The following is a 19,145-nucleotide window of genomic DNA, read 5'->3' as shown; positions in this document are numbered from 1 at the left end:
CTCAGTTTCCTGATCCATAAAATGGGAATCAAAGTCTCTACCGGGATTGCTAGAGGCTGAGTTATATGTAAAGTGCTTAGAATAGTTTCTGGCTTTTGCACGTTTATTAAATTTTTTAAATTTCAGTTTAGGTTGCGGGCTTGTTGCAGTTGCTATAACTGATTCCTTATTCCGGGGATTGTTCTCGCTTTCAATTATATATTTCTAGTTTAATTCCCCTGTGATCAGAGAACACACTTCGTATGATTTCATTCCTTGGACATGTGTGGATGCTTGCCTTGTGAGCCAGCATATGGCCTGCTTACTAAAGCGTCCATGTGCACTTGAAAAGTTTGTGTGTTCTGCAGTCGTTGGATATACCGTTCCAATGTCAAGTCGGAGTGGTTAACTGTGTTACTCCAATCTGCTCTTCCTCTCTGGGCGTGCGTGTGCGGGCGAGGCGCGCCCCTGCTGGATGGGTCCGTTACTGAGAGAGCTGTGGTCTCCAGTTATGATGGCCTATCTGTCTAATTCTCCTTTTAGCTTAACTTTTGGTATCTGCATTCAAGGCTGTGTTACTAGATTCATACAGTTTTAGGGCTGTCTTCCTAGTGAATAAAACTTTCGTCATTATAGAAGGACATTATAAATGGACTATCTGTCCTTCATCTCTGGTAGTACTTTTTGCCTTGACGCCTGCTTTGTGTGATAAATCTGCTTGCTTTTGTTTACTGTCAATGAATAGACTCTGTCATCCTTTAATCTCAACCTTTCTGGGTCCTTATAAAGTTTGTGTCTTGTGAATGTCATGTGTTGGGTTGAGCATTTTTTAAAATCCAGTTTGACACTCTCTGACTTGTCACCAAATTGTTTAGTCCACTTACATTTATATAATCACTAACGGTGTAGGGTTTAGAGCGCACCTTTTGCTGCTTTTCCAATTTGTCCTACCCTTTGTTCATCTAGCCCTCTTGCCCTGCTTTCTTTGAGTCATTAGATATTTTTTTAAACACCATTTCCCCTTGAATATTAGATTTATTATTTTTTTATTTTTTTATATATTTTATTGATTATTTTTTATTTATTTATTTTTTTACAGAGAGGAAGGGAGAGGGATAGAGAGTTAGAAACATCGATGAGAGAGAAACATCGATCAACTGCCTCCTGCACACCCCCCACTGAGGATGTGCCTGCAACCAAGGTACATGCCCTTGACCGGAATTGAACCCGGGACCCTTCAGTCCACAGGCCGATGCTCTATCCACTGAGCCAAACCGGTCAGGGCCTAGATTTATTATTTTTATATTAGATTTTTAAAGTTATTTATTCTTGTAATGATCTTCATTTTTCTAGAATTACAATATTTGTGATTTATTATAGTTTTCTTAAATTGGTACTTTCACTTGCTAAATAATGTAAGGATCATGCAAGTACTTAACTCCACTTACCTTCCTCCCATCCTTCTACCACTGTTATAAATTCCTCATTATATATTCTGTAATAGTGTATGTCTTCAAGACATTATTGTTGTTGTTTAAAGAGTCAACATCCTAATCCCTTTATGTCGCCTTCACTTTTGAAAATGTTTTCATTTAAGTATGGAATCCTAGGTTGGCAGATTTTTTTTGTTTCAGCACTTTGAAAATACCCCTGTTCTCTGGCTTTCAAAGTTTTTGCTGAAAATCCAGACATAAGTTTTATTATTTCTCCTTCATAAGTTATGTATCCATGCCCAGCCGGGATGGGTCAGTGGTTGAGCATCAACCCATGAACCAGTAAATTGCAGTTTGATTTCCATCAGGGCACAGACCCTAAATGCAGGTTTGATCCCCAGTAAGGGAAGGGCAGGAGGCAGCCCATCAATAATTCTCTCTCCTCATTGATGTTTCTCTCTCTCTCTCTCTCCCTTCCTCTCTCTGAAATAAAAAAATTAAAACTTTAAAGAAGTTATGTGTCCTTTCTCTCTGGCTGTCTTCAGAATTTTCTCTGGTTTTAGCAATTTGACTATGATATTCTTTGGGTTTGGTTTCTTTGTTTCTGTTCCATATGGAGTTTGCCGAGTTTTATGAATTTGTGGAGCTGAGGCCCAGGGAGCAGAGGCCCAGCCAGGCCGCGACGAGCGGTGGGAAGGGGCGGGCACACCCGGCGCGCTCGTGGGGCACCGGGCCACTCTATGCTCTTTTCTTCTTTTAAAAAATATATTTTATTGATTTTTTACAGAGAGGAAGGGAGAGAGACAGAGAGTCAGAAACATCGATGAGAGAGAAACATCGATCAGCTGCCTCCTGCACGCCCCCCACTGGGGATGTGCCCGCAACCCAGGTACATGCCCTTGACCGGAATCGAACCTGGGACCCTTCAGTCCGCAGGCCGACACTCTATCCACTGAGCCAAACCGGTCAGGGCTGTGCTCTTTTCTTGTAGTATTTGTTGTTTTCTTTTCTGCAATCTTTTTCTATCTTTGCTTCAGTTTGGATTTTTTCAATTGACCTATCTTCAAGCACCAATCCTGTCTTCTGTTGTGTCCATCCTTTTAAACCTATATGGTGAACTCTTAATTTCAGATTTGTGCTTTTAACATTTTTCTAAAAAGAAAGCTTTATTGAGGTATCCTATATAATAAAGAGGTAATATGCAAATTGACCATCACACGCTCATACAAGATGGACGCCCCCATGTGGTCATAAGATGGCCAGCAGGGGAGGGCAGTTGTGGGCGATCAGGCGAGCAGGGGAGGACAGTTGGGGGGGACCAGGCCAGCAGGGGAGGGCAGTTGGGGGCAAACAGGCTGGCAGGGGAGTGGTTAGGGGGTGATCAGGCAGGTAGGTGAGCAGTTGGGAGCCAGCAGTCCTGGATTGTGAGAGGGATGTCCAACTGCCAGTTTAGGCCTGATCCCACAGCAGTTGGACATCCCCCAAGGGGTCCCAGATTAGAGAGGGTGCAGGCTGGGCTAAGGGACACCCCCCTGCCCCAGTGCACGAATTTCATGCACCAGGCCTCTAGTAATTTATAATCTGTAGAGAATTCACCCATTTTAGGTGAAGAAAACGACATGATTTTTAGTACATTTATAGTGGAATAACTATTAGCACAATTCTTTCTTTGCTTTTCTCCTTTTAAGAATATATTTTGAATGACATTTAGTTTGAACTTTAACTCAGACACATCACTACCTTTGCCAATCAACCTCTCAATACACTGACTATCAAAAACTTTAGCAAGGCAGAATTGCCCCCCTTCGATTTTTTTTAAGATATAATTTATATACCATGAGTTGACCCTTCCAACCTATACAAGTCAGTAGTTTTTAGTATCTTCACAAAGTTGTGCAATCATCACCATTATCTAATTCCAGAACATATTCATCACTCCGAAAACAAACCCATACTCACCAGCAGTCACTCCTCATTCTTTCCTCCCCCGGTTCCCGGCAAACACCAGTTTACTATCTATCTCTATACACTTGCTTCTTCTAGGCATTTCACATGCACGGAATCATACAGTATGTGGCCTTTGGTATCTGGCTTCTTTCACTGAGCATGACGCTCTCAAAGTCTTCACATTGCAGCTTGTATCAATGTTTTAATGGCCCAATAGTATATACCATTTTGGAGTATATCATTTTATCCCTTCATGAGTTAATGGCTATTTGGGTTGTTAGGGCTATTACGAATGATGATGTCATGAGCATCCATGTACAAGACATATGGATGTAAGTTTTAAATTCTCCTGGTTATAAACGTAGGAGAGGAATTGAGGGCTGTTTTAAGTTTTTGAGGAACTGCCAAAGTGTTTTACAAATCAACTGCACCATTCTACATTGCCATCCGCAATGAGTTTTAATTTCTTCACATCGTTGGCAATTTATAATGACCTGTCTTCTTGATTGTAGCCATCCTAGAGGGTATCTCTTTGTGTGTGGTTCTGATCTACATTTCCCTGATTAAGTAATGTTAAGTGTCTTTTATGTGTTTAATAGTCATTTGTATATCTTCCTTGGAGAAACATCTATTCAAATCCTTGCTGATTTTTAAAGTGGGATGTCTTTGAGCTGTAGGAATTCTTTGTATAACTGGATACTAAACCGTTTTCCACAATCCGTATTAGAACAGTTCCATTACCTCCCAAAAAGACCGCTTGTGCCTGTTTGAGGTCAATTCCCACTCTCATCCTCAGTGCCAGGCAACCACAAGGCTTTCTGTGTTTTGGGAAAGCCCCTCCCTTGTGAAATTTTGTCTCCTAAATGTTGTGCAATTGAGATTTCACTCTGCCTTTTGGAAGCCCTTGGCTTAGCTTCTAGAATGTCATGTCCAGCTCTGGAGTTCAGCAAATGTCTTCTGAGAAAACCAGCCATGTATTTGGGGTGTCTCTGGTTTCCAGTGTGCCCTATGACCAAGAACCTTGTGGTTTTTTCTCCAGCAGAGTCCCTCTGCATGGCCCAAATCCAAACCTCAGTTCCAGCAAAAGCCCCCAGAGGAGAAAATGGCCAGACTATCAGTTCACCTCAGAAAGACTTCCTCCTCTGACATCCCAACTCAGTTAGTCTTTATTGCTTCCAGTTTTCTGGTGTTTTAAATTTTTTATTTTGGTGTTTTAAATCTTTTTTTTTTTTTCTGGTCGTTGCAGCAGGAGTGTTGTGTTGCTGTGGCCTACTATATCCTACCCAATAATTACTGTAAGCTTTAAAATCTTTGTATCTTCAGGCAAGTTTCCTTTCCCTCCCCCTTCCAGAAACATTAGCTATTCGGAGACATAAATTCTTCCATATGAATTTAAAAAATCCATTTATCTAGTCTCCCCCCCCTACCCCCCCAAAAAAACCAACTTGAGATTTTGTTGGACAATATATTGAATTTATCAATTACTTGAGACAGAATTAAAATTCTTATGCTTTCAAGTTGTCCATCCATGAACATGGTACACCTATCCATTGAACAGATTTCTATTAGGTCCTCTAATATTTTGTGCTTTCCTTCATAAAGGAATTGTACATTCTTTATTAGATTTAATCCTAAATATCTTACTTTATCCTTTAAAGCCCTTTTTTATTTTTTTAGGGTGATGTTTGTTACAAATCCTAAAAGTGCAAAAAGGAATGACACTTTCCCACCCATTTTCCTGAGTCACCCAGTTTTCCTCCAGAAGAAACCAATGTTACTAGATTATCTATTAATTTTAATGTGGTAAATATTAGTATACTAGAGGCCTGGTGCATGAATTCATGCATGGGTGGGATCCCGAGGGGTGGGGGGGCAGCACATGTTCAGCCCTCCAGACAGGCGGTGGGACGCCCTTGCCAACCTGGGATCCTGATTGGTCGGATTGGTCCTGCTGACATTCGCACTGGTTGTTGGGAGCCAACTGGTGGCTGCTTTTATATTGTTTCTTCCTCGCAGAGCATTTAGAGAAGAGAAGCGGCCATGGTGCCCAACGCTGACTTCCAGGAGGCTGGCAGCGCTGTCGGGATCATGCTGGCGGCACTGGTCTGTCGGTGCCTGGTCCGTTCTCTGGAGATTGGACCTGTAGGACTACTGAGGGAGTGAGTGGCTGCCGCTGGCCTGGTGGGCCACTGGGACAGGTCGGAGTTGCCATCGTGGAAGCACACTGACCACCAGGGGGCAGCTCCTGCACTGAGCGTCATAGCAACCTATTGTTCCAGTCATTCTGATTGGTTGGTCATTTAGGCTTTTATATGGATAGTTATATTGATTTTTGTTCCTCATGCTTGTATCTAAGTAACCTGGCTGAATTTTCTTATTATTTCTAATAGTACATTGGTCTTGGATTTCTTTTATGTATATGCATTCACCTGCAAAGAACAATCATTTGGTCAATTCTTCTCAGTGATTTTAATGCACTGGCTAGGATGCTGCTCTAATAAAGTAGCTGGAAATAGCTGTGATAGAGGGCAATCCTGTCTTATTCCTGACTTTAATGAAAGGGCTTCTGTTTCACATTTATATATGAAATTTGTTGGAAGTTCTTGGCAGATGTCTTTATCAGATTTGTTAAAATTTTACCTCTGTTCTATTTTGCTAAGAATGAGTACCATTACAGTTTTTATGAAATTATTTATGCACCAATTGAGGTCATATGGGTTTTCCCTTTAATGTATTAATTGTGCTGAATCACCCACTTGTGGGGAAAAAAAGTCTCAAATAAAACACTTTTACCCCAAATTATTATTTATTTTCATGAGGGGGGAGAAAAAAGAACCTTTAATGATAGTGAAAATATACTTTATTTTAATACAATAGCTGCCAGCAATATACTGGGTCCAGAGACAAAAGAAAAATACAAGCATTCTTCAATAGGCTTTCATTTGCCTTTTCAAATAATTTTAAAGGAAATACTCCAATTCTATTCAACATTATGACCTGGGGAGTTGAAACATTTTTCCATAATAAAAATATAAACTTGACAGCCCCAACATTTGATACTTTGTAAAGAATGGAATAAAAAAGCCCACAAAGTATATAGATAATGAATGCTTCCCTCTCTTTGAATCAAATACTATTACAGCCAGTATAAGAAATTGGTTGATCAATCAACTTGATGAAATGTGTATCAAAATGTTCATGAAAAAAATATGTATTTTTTTATCATGTTTACCTTGTAGATATTTTCTAAATGGATATTTGAAATGCACAGAAATAAACGCTATTTACATGCAACTCTGGAGAGACTCAAAACTCAACAGAAGTAAAACTGCCTAAATTCTAGAGTTGACAAATTTAGGGTAAGAGTATGTGTCAGAAATGTCTTAATTGTATACAGATTGCTCAGGGGCTTAAAGGTAAGTTGTCTAAACCAAAGTTACCAAGAAAGAAGTCTTATATTAATTTCATCACAAGTCAACAATCCTAGTAAAAGAAGTAACAGAGCCGTACAGAAAACCTGCATTTACTCTTTCTTTTTAAAGGAAGTCATCAACTGAAATGGAGAGCTTTCCAACTGCTGAACATGAAAACGTCACAGAACCCCTTGGGAAACAGAGCTTCCACTCAGGCTCTAATCTCCTTATTGGTTTAAGTGAAGGGGGAAATGATTCAGTAGTTGCCGAAATAACAGATGATTTCCATTATATAACCCATACGCCACATGAATTGTCATGTAAACTTTTATCCCCAAATCTTCTAAGATTTAAGCTATATCTTTGTACAAATATAAGGTGGGGTAAAATAGCATTTGCTGGGACCACCCTATTTACCGCCTTTTGTCCATTTGCCAATCTCAATTTCATGAACTAATTTCCCTGATAAAAGCAATGAGGTCTTTCTACAGAGAAAAAACCATTCTGCCTTCATCCATGTTGTAACAGTCCTACCTGTTCCTTGGACATTGAGAGGGATGCATCATGGGATACATTTTTTAAAGATAGAGAACAATCACCGGATACATTTTTCAAAGATAGAGAATAAATATTCAAGGTAAAAATACTTCACAATTGAGTTTGACTGTATTTTTCATCATTCTATTTATTCTAAGGAATGATGCTCTTTCCTCATTAGCTCTCTATTCCACACCACTTAGTCCACCGTTCACTGGCAAGAACAACACCCCTTCTTTTGACTCTCTTTCACACCCTAAGCTCTGAAGCAAGGTTCAATATTACCCGGATGCCAAGTTACCGCTATTTAAAAATAGGGAAAGTGATGATGGCTGTCTGTGTAGTGGTGGCAGATGTAACATTTCTACCCAATGAAGCTAATGCTATAGAATTTCTCAATAGATCACCTGCAGTAGTTCTTCCTGGAACCAGATAAGTCAGCATCCAACATTAATTACACAAAAGGTGGGTGCTCAAACTTTTGATCAGCAATAGAGAATTTTAAGAAAAACAAAGCAAAAAAATCTCCCTGAGCCAAATGGATACAATATGGAGCTTTACTTATCTTTTTGTACGAATTACTGGTGCATTAAAAAAAAATGCAGTATGCTTATAAAAATCAGGTTGCTTCCATACAGCCAGTGCTTACTAAATGTTAGCATATCAAAGGGAGGAATCATTGCCATTTTAAAGCAATATACTTAACATTTCCAGAAACAGCCTACGAGAAATAGGCTTCTTAAACAAGGAAAAAAATTACGGAACGTTCTGTAGTAACAACCCCGTCCAGAAAGTCCAATTGAAAAAAAAATGAGTAGATAAACAGCAAACTCGTTTTGTTTTCACTAAGCCCATCCTCCCTCGTTAGAGCACGAATAATTCCTGCTTTAGAACTTCAATTTAAAAAACAAACATGCAGAATGCTATTCCTCAACGTCGCTGCAGAAAAATGTAATGGAAGGAAACACAATGGCTGACATTAGGCAAAACTGCTGTAAATATGCACTCACCATAACAACTATAATTTAGTCCAAAAGGCATTTAAGCCCAAAGTCTAACAGTAAATAGGGGTGGAGGGAACAGCTGCTAATCTGTGTGTTTTGTCTTATTTTCAATATAGGATGGAGAATGGGTTTTTTGGTTTCCTACATAAGCTTTAGAAACAAAATTCTATTTGGTATTTTGACAAACCTTAATTTCTGTGTTAATTTTTACCTTCCTATTCATTGTACTGCTATAGCTAAGTCAACTAAATAGTAGTTTATGTAGTGTTGCTCAAAAGATCTACAAACAGCAAGATCTATGCTGACCTAAAAAGGAGCGTTTTAAAATAAAGAAAGCAGTAACGTTCCAAATGAATGGCACTGGGCAAAGTACATTAGCAAACACCACACTGAGACAGGTACAAGGTGTCTGCTGGTTTAGTTTATATGGATAAGATACTCAAAAAAAGATTGAGAATATTATCCCTCCCTCTGAACTTTTAGCTTCTACATAGTGTCAGATGTTACCATTGGTGTAAAGAATAAATGCTTTTAGGAAACGTGAAAATCCATGTACAAAACAGAATAGCAAAATCTGTAGTGACTTCCTGTGGAAGGCTCTCTCCTCTGGTGGTGAAACCTTTAGCACTTCTCCAGGATAGACTAAACTGAAACAGAGGGTTCTGATACAGTAGCAATCCTTTCATATACTCTTACTACATATAAAATTCCAAAAATACATAAATATCCCTTGTACCATGCATTATGCACCAGTTTGGGGCTGACTGATGAGGTCATGCTTACTAGTTTTAACCGTTAAACATTGCACCTCAAAAGTCCTGCCATCTATACACAGTGAAAGGACAAAATGGGGAGGGCTCTAGAGATAGGAAACTACCTCTAAAGTAAAAAGTTTCTGATGAACTTTCTCCAAATTAGAAGAGAGAAGGATATGGGTTAGGGGAGGTAGGCAGGGTAAAATAATTTTAAAATAATACTGCTTAGGAGTGTATGTTTAAAGATAGCTACTATACCTTATCTATCCTTTACCCTAATCTTGAATAACTGTCATATTCATGCAAAATAAAATTTCTATTTTATAGGAAGAGGAGCAGCCTGTTAGAAAAAGCATATTCTTAATCAGGAAGCGATGTGAAGACCTCTCTCATAAGTGCTGTTTTACTTGGTCAGTCTTTTGGCTACATCATTATATGCTATTTCAACCTCCTTATCACTGGGGCAGGTATTGGTGAACTCGTCCCTACTATAAGCATTAGTTAAGTATCTCCAGATGCCAGTCATTCTTTTTGGAATATCAAAGTTGCGATATTTTTTGGCCACCACCTGAAAGACAAAGAGATCAAAAGTTAACATTTATTTTCCATGTTAACCAGAAACATCTCTAGATTTTAAGGAAAACTGATTTTGTGAAACTCTGAGAACTCCTTCTATTTGAAAGCTTAATGTCCTCTATACCATTCTATCAATTTCATCAGAGAGGGGGAGAATGAAGTTAGAAGTCACCTTCAATCTAACTAGAATCCTATATAATAAAAGGCCAATATGCAAATCGACCAAACGGTGGAACAAGTCGCTGTGACATGCACTGACCACCAGGGGGCAGACGCTCAATGCAGACACTTAGCCAGAAGCCGAGCTCAGGGCTGGCGAGTGCAGTGGCGGTGGCGGGAGCCTCTCCTGCCTCCGTGGCAGCGCTGAGCAGTGAGCCGAGTGGTAAGGAGCGAGTAAGCAGGTGGTAAGGAGCGAGGGGTCCCAGACTGCGAGAGGGATGTCTGACTGGAGTGGGCCTAAGCCAGCAGGCAGACATCCCCTGAGGGGTCCCAGACTGCGAGAGGGATGTCTGACTGGAGTGGGCCTAAGCCAGCAGGCAGACATCCCCTGAGGGGTCCCAGACTGCAAGAGGGCGCAGGCCGGGATGAGGGAAGACCCCCTTCTAGTGCATGCATTTCGTGCACCGGGACTCTAGTTTTAAATAATGACGAGGACTGCAAACCACACCAGAGATTGAGAAATGTGACAGTGACTGCAAACACCTGCTCTGGCCATCCAGAGAGACGGCCATGGGAAATCCCTGGGCAGATACTTAAAACACACACACACTATTTTAGATCTGTTTTCCTCTATCTCAACCTTTACTGCACAACTAGTGTTTATTCCTATTCTATTTAGCAGTGTCTCATACAATACATGCTCAATAAGCATGTGTCCCTTGGATAGAAAAAGCCAGGTGATCACAGAGCAGAATCTATTGCATGTCAGTTAGCAAACTCCAATCCAAAGTTACCGGTTACATCTCTGAATTTTTATGCAGTCAGAGAAAAATGTAATATCCCTCTTTCTCACACACCTCAATTTTCAGACATGATTTCCATTTCATTAACTCTATGATGTGTAAGGCCTAAGCAGCGTTAAAGTACACTATTTTTTTGGGGGGGAGGGGGGTCCCCAGTCATGTCAGAAGACCAGAAAAGTTTACGCACGAAGAAGTGCTGTCTTAGTACATAGTTGACTAGGTCTAGTGGCAATGAGACACCACATCCTACGGGCCTACCTTCACAATGTGCAGTTTGGGCAGCAGGTTGCAATCAGCCAATGTCATTTCATTGCCATCCAGAAATTTACGTGTGGAACACTTAATGTCCTCCATGCTGTTCTCATCAATTTCGTCAGGGAGGGGAGAATTCAGATATTCATCCAGTTTCTGCAGTGTCTTCAAGAGACCCCTCTCCAATGCTGAAAGAAAGATGGGAATACGATGAGAAGGGAGCCCACCCAAGCCCAAAGTAGAAGCATTACTTTCAGTCAGTAACTGTTTGTCAAATGCTCGCTCTGACACTAGCACAAAGAAAAAACAGACAAGGTGCCTGCCCTCCTGGGCTTACCTACATGGCGCAGGGGCGTGAGACAGATTTGTTCGGATAAATATCAAAACAAGCATGACAGTTTCAGACAATGGTGTCTGTAAAATCTTATTTATAGCTCAACAGCCTACATATGAATACATAGCATAGATGATGTTTAAACTGGAAAGATTAGCCATAGCTGGTTTGGCTCAGTGGATAGAGCATCGGCCTGTAGACTGAAGGGTCCTGGGTTCAATTCCAGCCAAGGGCACATGCCTGGGTTGCAGGCTCATTCCCGAGTACAGGGTTTGCAGGAGGCAGCCCATCAATGATTCTCATCATTGATGTTTTTCTCTTTCTCTCTCTCTCTCTCCCCCCACCTTCCTCTCTAAAAATCAATGAAAATATATTTTAAAAGATAATAAAAATAATAAACTGGAAAGATTGGTGAGAAAGAGCAAACCTTCTAGTTCAATTCTAGGGAAGAAAATCCTGCTGAAACAGAATTTTTACTTTCAATTTTAAGTCCTACTCCCCTAAGAATATTTGGATTTTTCACCACAAAATGTGTTGTTAAACCCCAATGCAAACAATCTGGAGCAAAAAACCTGAAGTTTTTGCACTAATATTACACAGAAAGCCAAGAATAGCATATTGCATATAACATAAAAAACAGAATCAGATTAGAGCTGAATTGAGGGTGTCTCTAGACAAATAGATTAAGATGCTATAATTGTCGTGATTTAGAGAGAAGTGGGACAGAGCCAACCCTGTATATCTGGAAAGTCAAGTTAGTGACCTTCGTAGAGAGGAGGTGGGGACATCATTAGAAAGGAATATGGAATAAATATAGACAGATCTTCTCTCATCCTTTCTTAACCTTAACCTTCCCAATCCACCTTCACCTCCCACTCCCAGAATATATAAACTTACACAAATGATTACAGTATTGGTTGTAAAAGGAAGTTAAATGTTATGAGTTGACAACCTTTTTAGCTATAAATGTGAATAAAGTTGGATCTATTATGGGAAAATGTAAGTTCCACATGCTGCCCATTAGATAGTTCACCAGCAACATAAATATATCCTAACCCAACACTTCTTCTTCCAATGCTCCCACCTACTCATCCCTTGGTCCCTTCAAGTAGTTCAGACAATAGACAGTGGCCTTAACTAGATAAAAAGGAATGATGGGTTTTACACTGAAATAAGTCAGACAAAGACAAATACAGAGATACCTCATCTGACTGAGTCTGCTTTACTGTGCTTCACAGATATTGTGTTCTTTACAGATTGAAGGTTTATGGCCACTTGTGTTGAGCAAAGTTTATCAGTACCATTTTTCTTTTCTTAAAAAATATTTTTTATTTATTTCAAAGAGAGGAAGGGAGAGGGAGAGAGAGAAAAACATCAATAATGAGAGAGAATCACTGATTGGCTGTTTCCTGCATGACCCCTCCTGGGGATCGAGCCCGAAACCCCAGCATGTGCCCTGACCACGAATCGAACCGTGACCTGGTTAATAGGTCAACGCTCAACCACTGAGCCACACTGGCAGGGCTCAGTGCCATTTTCAACAGTGTTTATTCACTTCGTGCCTCTCTGTCACATTTTTGGTAATTCTTGCAGTATTTCAAACTTCCTCATTGTTATTATATTCATTATGGTGATACCTGATTCGTGATCTTTGATGTTAATATTGTAATTATTTAGGGGCACCACAAACCACACCCATATCAAACGGAACTTAATCAATCAATGTTGTGTGTGTTCCGACTGCTCCACTGACCGGTCATTCCCCCATCTCTCTCCTCCTCAGGCCTCCCTATTCTGAGACACAACAATATTAAAACAGGCCAATTAAAAACCCTACAATGGCCTCTAAGTATTCAGGGAAAGGAAGAATCACATTATTTCTCACTTTAAATCAAAAGCTACAAATGATTAAGCTCAGTGAGGAAGGCATGTTGAAAGCCAAGGTAGGCCAAAAGCTAGGCCTCTTGCGCCAAACAATTAGCCACGCTGTGAATTCATGAAAAGGAAAGTTCTTGAAGTTCTGCAGCCCATGGATCAAGGAGTAATTTTGACTGTCAAGTCTTATTTAAGAAATACATTTTGTAAAGCTATCGCTGCCATAAATCATGCTCCCTTTGACGGATCTGGGCAAAGTACATTGAAAACCTCTGGAAAGGAGTCACCATTCCGGATGCCATTAAGAACATTCATGAGTCATGGGAAGAGGTAAAAAATACCAACATTAACAGGTGGGAGGCGGTGCATTCCGGCCCTCACGCATGACATTGAGGGGTTTAAGACTTCCATGGAGGAAGTGGCTGCAGATGTGGAGGAAACAGCAAGAGAACTAGAATCAGAAGTAGAGCCTGAAGATGTAACTGAATCACTGCAATCTCATGATAAAACGGATGAGGGGCTGCTTCGAATGCATGAGGAGAAAAGGTGGTTTGCTGAGATGAAATCTACTGGTGAAGATGCTGTCAAGACTGCTGAAGCGACAACAAAGGATCAGAATATCGCATGAACTCAGTTCAAACAGCAGCAGCAGGGTTTGAGAGCACTGACTAATTCTGAAAGAAGTTCTATTGTGGGTAATATGCTATCGAACAGCATCACATACTGCAGAGAAACCGTCCATGAAAGGAAGGAAGAATCGGCCAAGGAGGCAAACTTCATTGTTCTTATTTTAAGAAATTGCCACAGCCACCCCAACCTGCAACCACCACCACCCTGATCAGTCAGCTGCCAACATGGAGACAAGACCCTGCACCGCAAAAAGATTATGATTCATAAAAGACTTGTGCACTCACTGGATTATAGAAGGAACATAACTTTCATAGGAAGCCAAAAATTCATGTGACTCATTTACTGAGATATCGCTTTATTGCAGTGATCTGCACCAGAACCCACAGTATCTCTGAGGTACGCCTGGGCCATATTGTTTAACTTATATGTAGAATCTACAGAGCAAAACAAATGAACAAACAAAACTCACAGAAACAGAGGATAGATGGATGGTTATTAGAGGGAAAGGAGGTTGGGGAACGGGCAAAATTGGTGAAGGGGGAAACTAGGCTTACTGTGGTGATTACAGCATATACAAAGATCACATTGTTATGTTGTACACCTGGAAACGAATGTAATGTTACAGACCAAGTTTACCACAGAAACATTGGGATAATGATTATAACTGTCTACATTTCCATAATAGCTAAAAATAAAAGACTGCACAAAATTTTAAATGCAAAAAAAGGCAGTATCACTGAATATCTTGTAGTTTTTAATATGCTTTTAAAAAATGTATTAATGTGGTGATTACCACGTGGAGGGGGCCGAAGGGAGGTGGAGGGTATAGGGGGCATATATGGTGATGGAAGGAGACTTGACTTGGTATGGTGAGCACACACTACAGTGTACAGATGTGTTGTGAGGATGTGTGCACCTAAACCTATATAATTTTGTTAACCAGTGTCACCCCAATCAATTCAATAGAAAGAAAGAAAAATTTATTAGTTATGTTCAGTCCTTGATACAGGTACTTTCTATTACTATTACATTTTAAAACCTTTATATTTTTAAACTCAGGGCTGATTTACATTAAACTAATAGTCTAATAAATCATGAACTTCTTCCTTGTATGATTACAATGAACAGAAGCATGGCCAGTAAGGAAGATAACATTACCTAAATTTAAACACTGAAATGATGTCTGCAATGGACTTGAGTGGTATGGCAAGTGAGCAAGCTAGTAATCTTCAACCTATTCTAAATAAATCCTTTTTATGAATTAATTTTCAAATGTATCCAATAGAAAATAAAATATCTTAAATTTACAAGGTTTATATCATATGATGCTTAGGATCCCAGATGTAAGGCGCGAACTAAAATTAAGATAACAAAACATTACAATTATTGTTCTTTCTATAATTTTGGGCTTAACACAGCACCTGCAATCAAGTTGAATTGTTGTACCTGACTAGAATCTTGGGTAATTTTTCAAAGTTAGAAATGTCAGAATAAAAGGTATATTAGTGAACACAAAGAATGCTGAATTAGTTTGCTACAATTTTTATGTGTTAATATAAGAGATGGCCAACAAAATAAAGAAAAATAGAAGTATCGAAAGGCACTAAAGAGCATCATTTAATAAACAAGTTTTGAAACCACCACAAAGGAATTTGAAGTTGGTTGAGAATAAGAAAATGTAAAGATTAACCACTAGGAGGCAGTAGCTAGCCACCAGAAAGTAGCTCCTTGTCTTTTGTAATTAATAAGTAGCACTATTGTTCTCCAATACCCCTGCTGTAGTAACACTCGGATCTCTAAAAAGGTCTTTCAAAGGCTCTCAAAAAAATGAGTAAGTATAATAGAAGCCATACAGTCAGTTTTAAATTATGGAAATCAAAACACCCTTTTTTGCCTAAGAGAACACAGCAAAATTTAAGATTAGCACACATGCACACACCAGGGTCAGAAGTATGGGGAAATGAATACGAAATTTCACGTTAGTGGAAATATTAACTGGTATACACTTTTGGAAAATAAAATGTTTTAACCTATTTGGAATCTAGTACAAGGCAGTATTGTTTGTCATAATGAAAAAAAACGGAGACAATCTCAATGTCTATCAACAGGGATATGGTTAAAAATCCATGTTATGAAATATTAAGCAGCATTTCTTAGACAATGAAGTAAAGTTCGATATTCTAAAGAATTTCCACCACATAATATGTGAAAAAGACAAGTGCATAATGTAAATATATAAATACACCATTTATGTACACTGCAAAATTACATAGAAAAAAGATTGCGTACTGTTGGGGAAGAGATTACATAATGTGATTAAGGAGCACTGAAATTTTATTAAATTTACATTTATACTACTTGAACTTTTTAAATAAGCAGGCATAACTCTATTACCTGCATAATTTGAATGAGTAAACATAAGGCAGATATCATTAAATGTAACAAGTCCCTAATTGTTGTAGAAATCAATACAATTCACAAAGAAGAAAACAAAAATTATGAACACTTACATGGATAAAACTATATTTTAAATCTCCTGCTAGTTTTAATAAAGGGTAATCTGACATAAACAATGTTTAAAGGCTAGGTAACACATTAGAGGAAAACAGGAGAAGTAGTGCGTAAAGATGGTTAAATATATAATGCAGTTTCATAGCTACAATGATTAACAATCATCCTCTGATTCCACTTTTCCAGAAAGAGAGGAAGGGAAGGAGAATGAATCTTGAATGAATAGGAACTCATTAGAACCTAAAGATTCAATTCCTCCATTTAAAAATAGGAATTTGGACATTAAGGAATATGCTTCAGAGCATATAATGGCAGGTTTTCATCACTAGTAAATTCAGGGAAATGAAGAATATTATTATAAACACCAAACAGACTAATAAATGATCAGTTACATTTGGGGGCTTAATAAGTTATATAAATTGACTGGGGGGATAAACAGATTTGGGACAGGTCGTACCTAACCCATCCCCGTAAAAGGAATTACTCATTAATCTCCTTTAATGCTTCAAAAGATTTCACAAACTCTTACTCCAAACCAACTTGGACATGTTACCAAAAGAATTATATATTTTACCTATCAATCTCTCTACCTCTCAATCTATCTATCATCAGTGTTTATTTTATTCTTTAAATCTTATGTTTACTTTGGATCCCAACCTAAAATACTGTAGCATCTAGGCATTTAATCCCTTACTTAGAATGAGGTCTTAAAATTGCCCAAAGCTTTGTAAAATATTAGAGTTTATAAAATATTTCACAGGCTGGCAAAACTAATCAAAGACCTGCCTATAATGACTTACCATATAAAATAACAAATCCATCTCTATGTAAGTTGTTCATTATTTGGAGAAATAAGGAGGTGGATCATTGATTTACTATGCTTATTTAAGGCATTTAATTGTATGAGACAGGTAAGAGACTTGCAACAAATATACATAAGGGAGACCCATTAAGGTACAAAATTATTTGGAACATTGTTTTCTCAAGTCTCATGGCAGTGACAGGCCCCTGTGGGGAGAAGTTGCTTAGCAACTGGATTTCTTATTTACCAACAGGTAATTTAATATAAGGCCTTCTAAGTTATGCACTGTGTAATTCACTGTTGTTTGTTCTTATTGGTTACAGAATTCTAAGGACAGTAAGTAAGCATAGGTGGCTACTTAAGACAGTAACAAATTGATAGGAAAAAATAGAATACGTACAAAGCTATACTTAAATGACTCATTCTCTGCCTCCAAACCTGTCCAGCAAAGCAATTTTTTTAAGCAAACACATTTTTTCCCTCTCCTCCCCACCAAGTGTCAAAAGAAATTCAACCACTCTCCAGCTTCCAAAAGCCACAAAGAGAAATGAAAACATTATGATTTAACTAAGAGCATTCAAAGAACTATGCAGCCAAGAGCATCTGGGTATAAAAGACAGTTTTATGAAAAGGAAAGGCAGAAGAGTATAGGAACTGTGGACAGAGCGTGCTCCAGTGTAACTGTTTTCTTAGTGTGTAAAATGCTTAGACAGAAACACGAGTCAGAAAAAAAGTCAATTACGAAGGAGAGTTGCTCCCAAATCAAGACAGCCTCTCGAACACATTTAATAGATGTAAGCCAGGCCTGATCACTAACCTTCTCCCTTTTCTCCCTTCACTGTAGAAAAACATTTCATGCAGTGAATATTAATTATTCCGGGAACCCTTGAAATTCAATACTAATTCATGAAATGCAATAATAATTTTTAAAAAGCCCGAAAAGCTTGGAAATCTGTCTAAATGATAAGGAAACCAGCAACTGTTAAAATGCTATTCTCTAAGCTCTGCTCCCCCACCCCACCCGACCCCACTTTCATACTCTTGGCCATTTGCTGCCATAAACTCCCACCCAAAAGAACCCCGGAGGGTCAGCCACAGGGTTGGGGACAAAAAAACAGCAAGAGGCAAATCACTCACTTCAGATCACCCTACACTCAGAAGTTCCTCCCGCGTATCACATTCTGTAAGGGGGGCACTGAGCAGAGAAATAAGATGTCAGGAATCTTGGTAACAAGTGTTCTGTTGTGTTATTACAAAGTTTTCCTACTTTGAGAAGTCATTAGTGACACAACGGCTTTGTGTTCAAAAAGCACACAAATGAATATTTTATATATTTAAATATCACATATTCATATATTTCTTCTTTAAATAGGAAAATATATATGAAAAAAAAATTCAACAGTCTATAGGGGTGGGGGACCTTTATTCTGCCAAGGGCCATTTGGATATTTATAAGATTATCCGAGGGCCATACAAAATTATCAGCTTAAAAAATTAGCCTGTTATATTTGGTCAAACATTTAATGAACTCACCCCTAATGCCTTGGCAGGGCCAGACCAAATGATCTCACGGCCTTTGCCCACAGACAGGACGTCCCCCACCCCTATAAAACAATGGTGGAGTCCCTGACCAGGTAGCTCAGTTGGTTAAGGCGTCATCCTGATACCCCAAGGTTGCTGGTTCCATCCCAGCCAGGGCACAAGAATTAATCAATGAATGCATAAATAAATGGAACAAAATCAAATCAATAAATAAAAACGATGATTAAAACCTTGAGGAGCTAGCTTTTTGGTTATTGTTGTTAGTCTTAATTAAATACTAATGCTCTCCCTACACAGTTTCTTAACATCCCAAAGGAAAGAAAAAGGGAAATTAGTGGATGGTGTGGTTAAACAGGTTCATTAAATGGGACCTCTTTCAGCCCAGCCGATGTGGCTCAGTTGCTTGGGCATCCTGCCGTGCTCTAAAGGGTTGACGATTTGATTCTGATCAGGACACATGCCTCAGTTGGAGGCATGATCCCCATAGGGAGCATTCGGGAAGCAGCCATTCAGAGGCAGCCAATTGATTCACTCTCACATCAATGTTTCTCTTTCTCTCTCTTCCTCTTCCCTTCCTCTCTCTCTAAAATTCA

The 19,145-nt window shown here is 39.0% G+C and overlaps 1 protein-coding gene across 2 annotated transcripts in view; it reads right to left on the bottom strand.

Annotated features, from left to right (window-relative positions):
* Positions 1-6,201: 6,201 nt before the first annotated feature.
* CLIC4 (chloride intracellular channel 4) overlaps positions 6,202-19,145 on the bottom strand; it is a 55,447-nt gene continuing 42,503 nt past the window's right edge. For both annotated transcript variants that reach the window (XM_036351725.1, XM_036351724.1), the window contains exons 5-6: positions 10,865-11,046; positions 6,202-9,636 (exon numbers count right to left, since the gene is read on the bottom strand). In XM_036351725.1, coding sequence (XP_036207618.1) covers positions 9,472-9,636; positions 10,865-11,046 — 347 coding nt within the window. In that variant the 3' untranslated portion in view covers positions 6,202-9,471. The remainder of the gene's footprint in view (positions 9,637-10,864; positions 11,047-19,145) is intronic.

This window comes from Myotis myotis, unplaced genomic scaffold, assembly GCF_014108235.1.
Source record: "Myotis myotis isolate mMyoMyo1 unplaced genomic scaffold, mMyoMyo1.p scaffold_m19_p_2, whole genome shotgun sequence".
NCBI classification, from domain to species: domain Eukaryota; kingdom Metazoa; phylum Chordata; class Mammalia; order Chiroptera; family Vespertilionidae; genus Myotis; species Myotis myotis.
The sequence above is the reverse complement of the archived record's forward strand: the minus strand, read 5'-3'. Positions and strand labels throughout refer to the sequence as shown.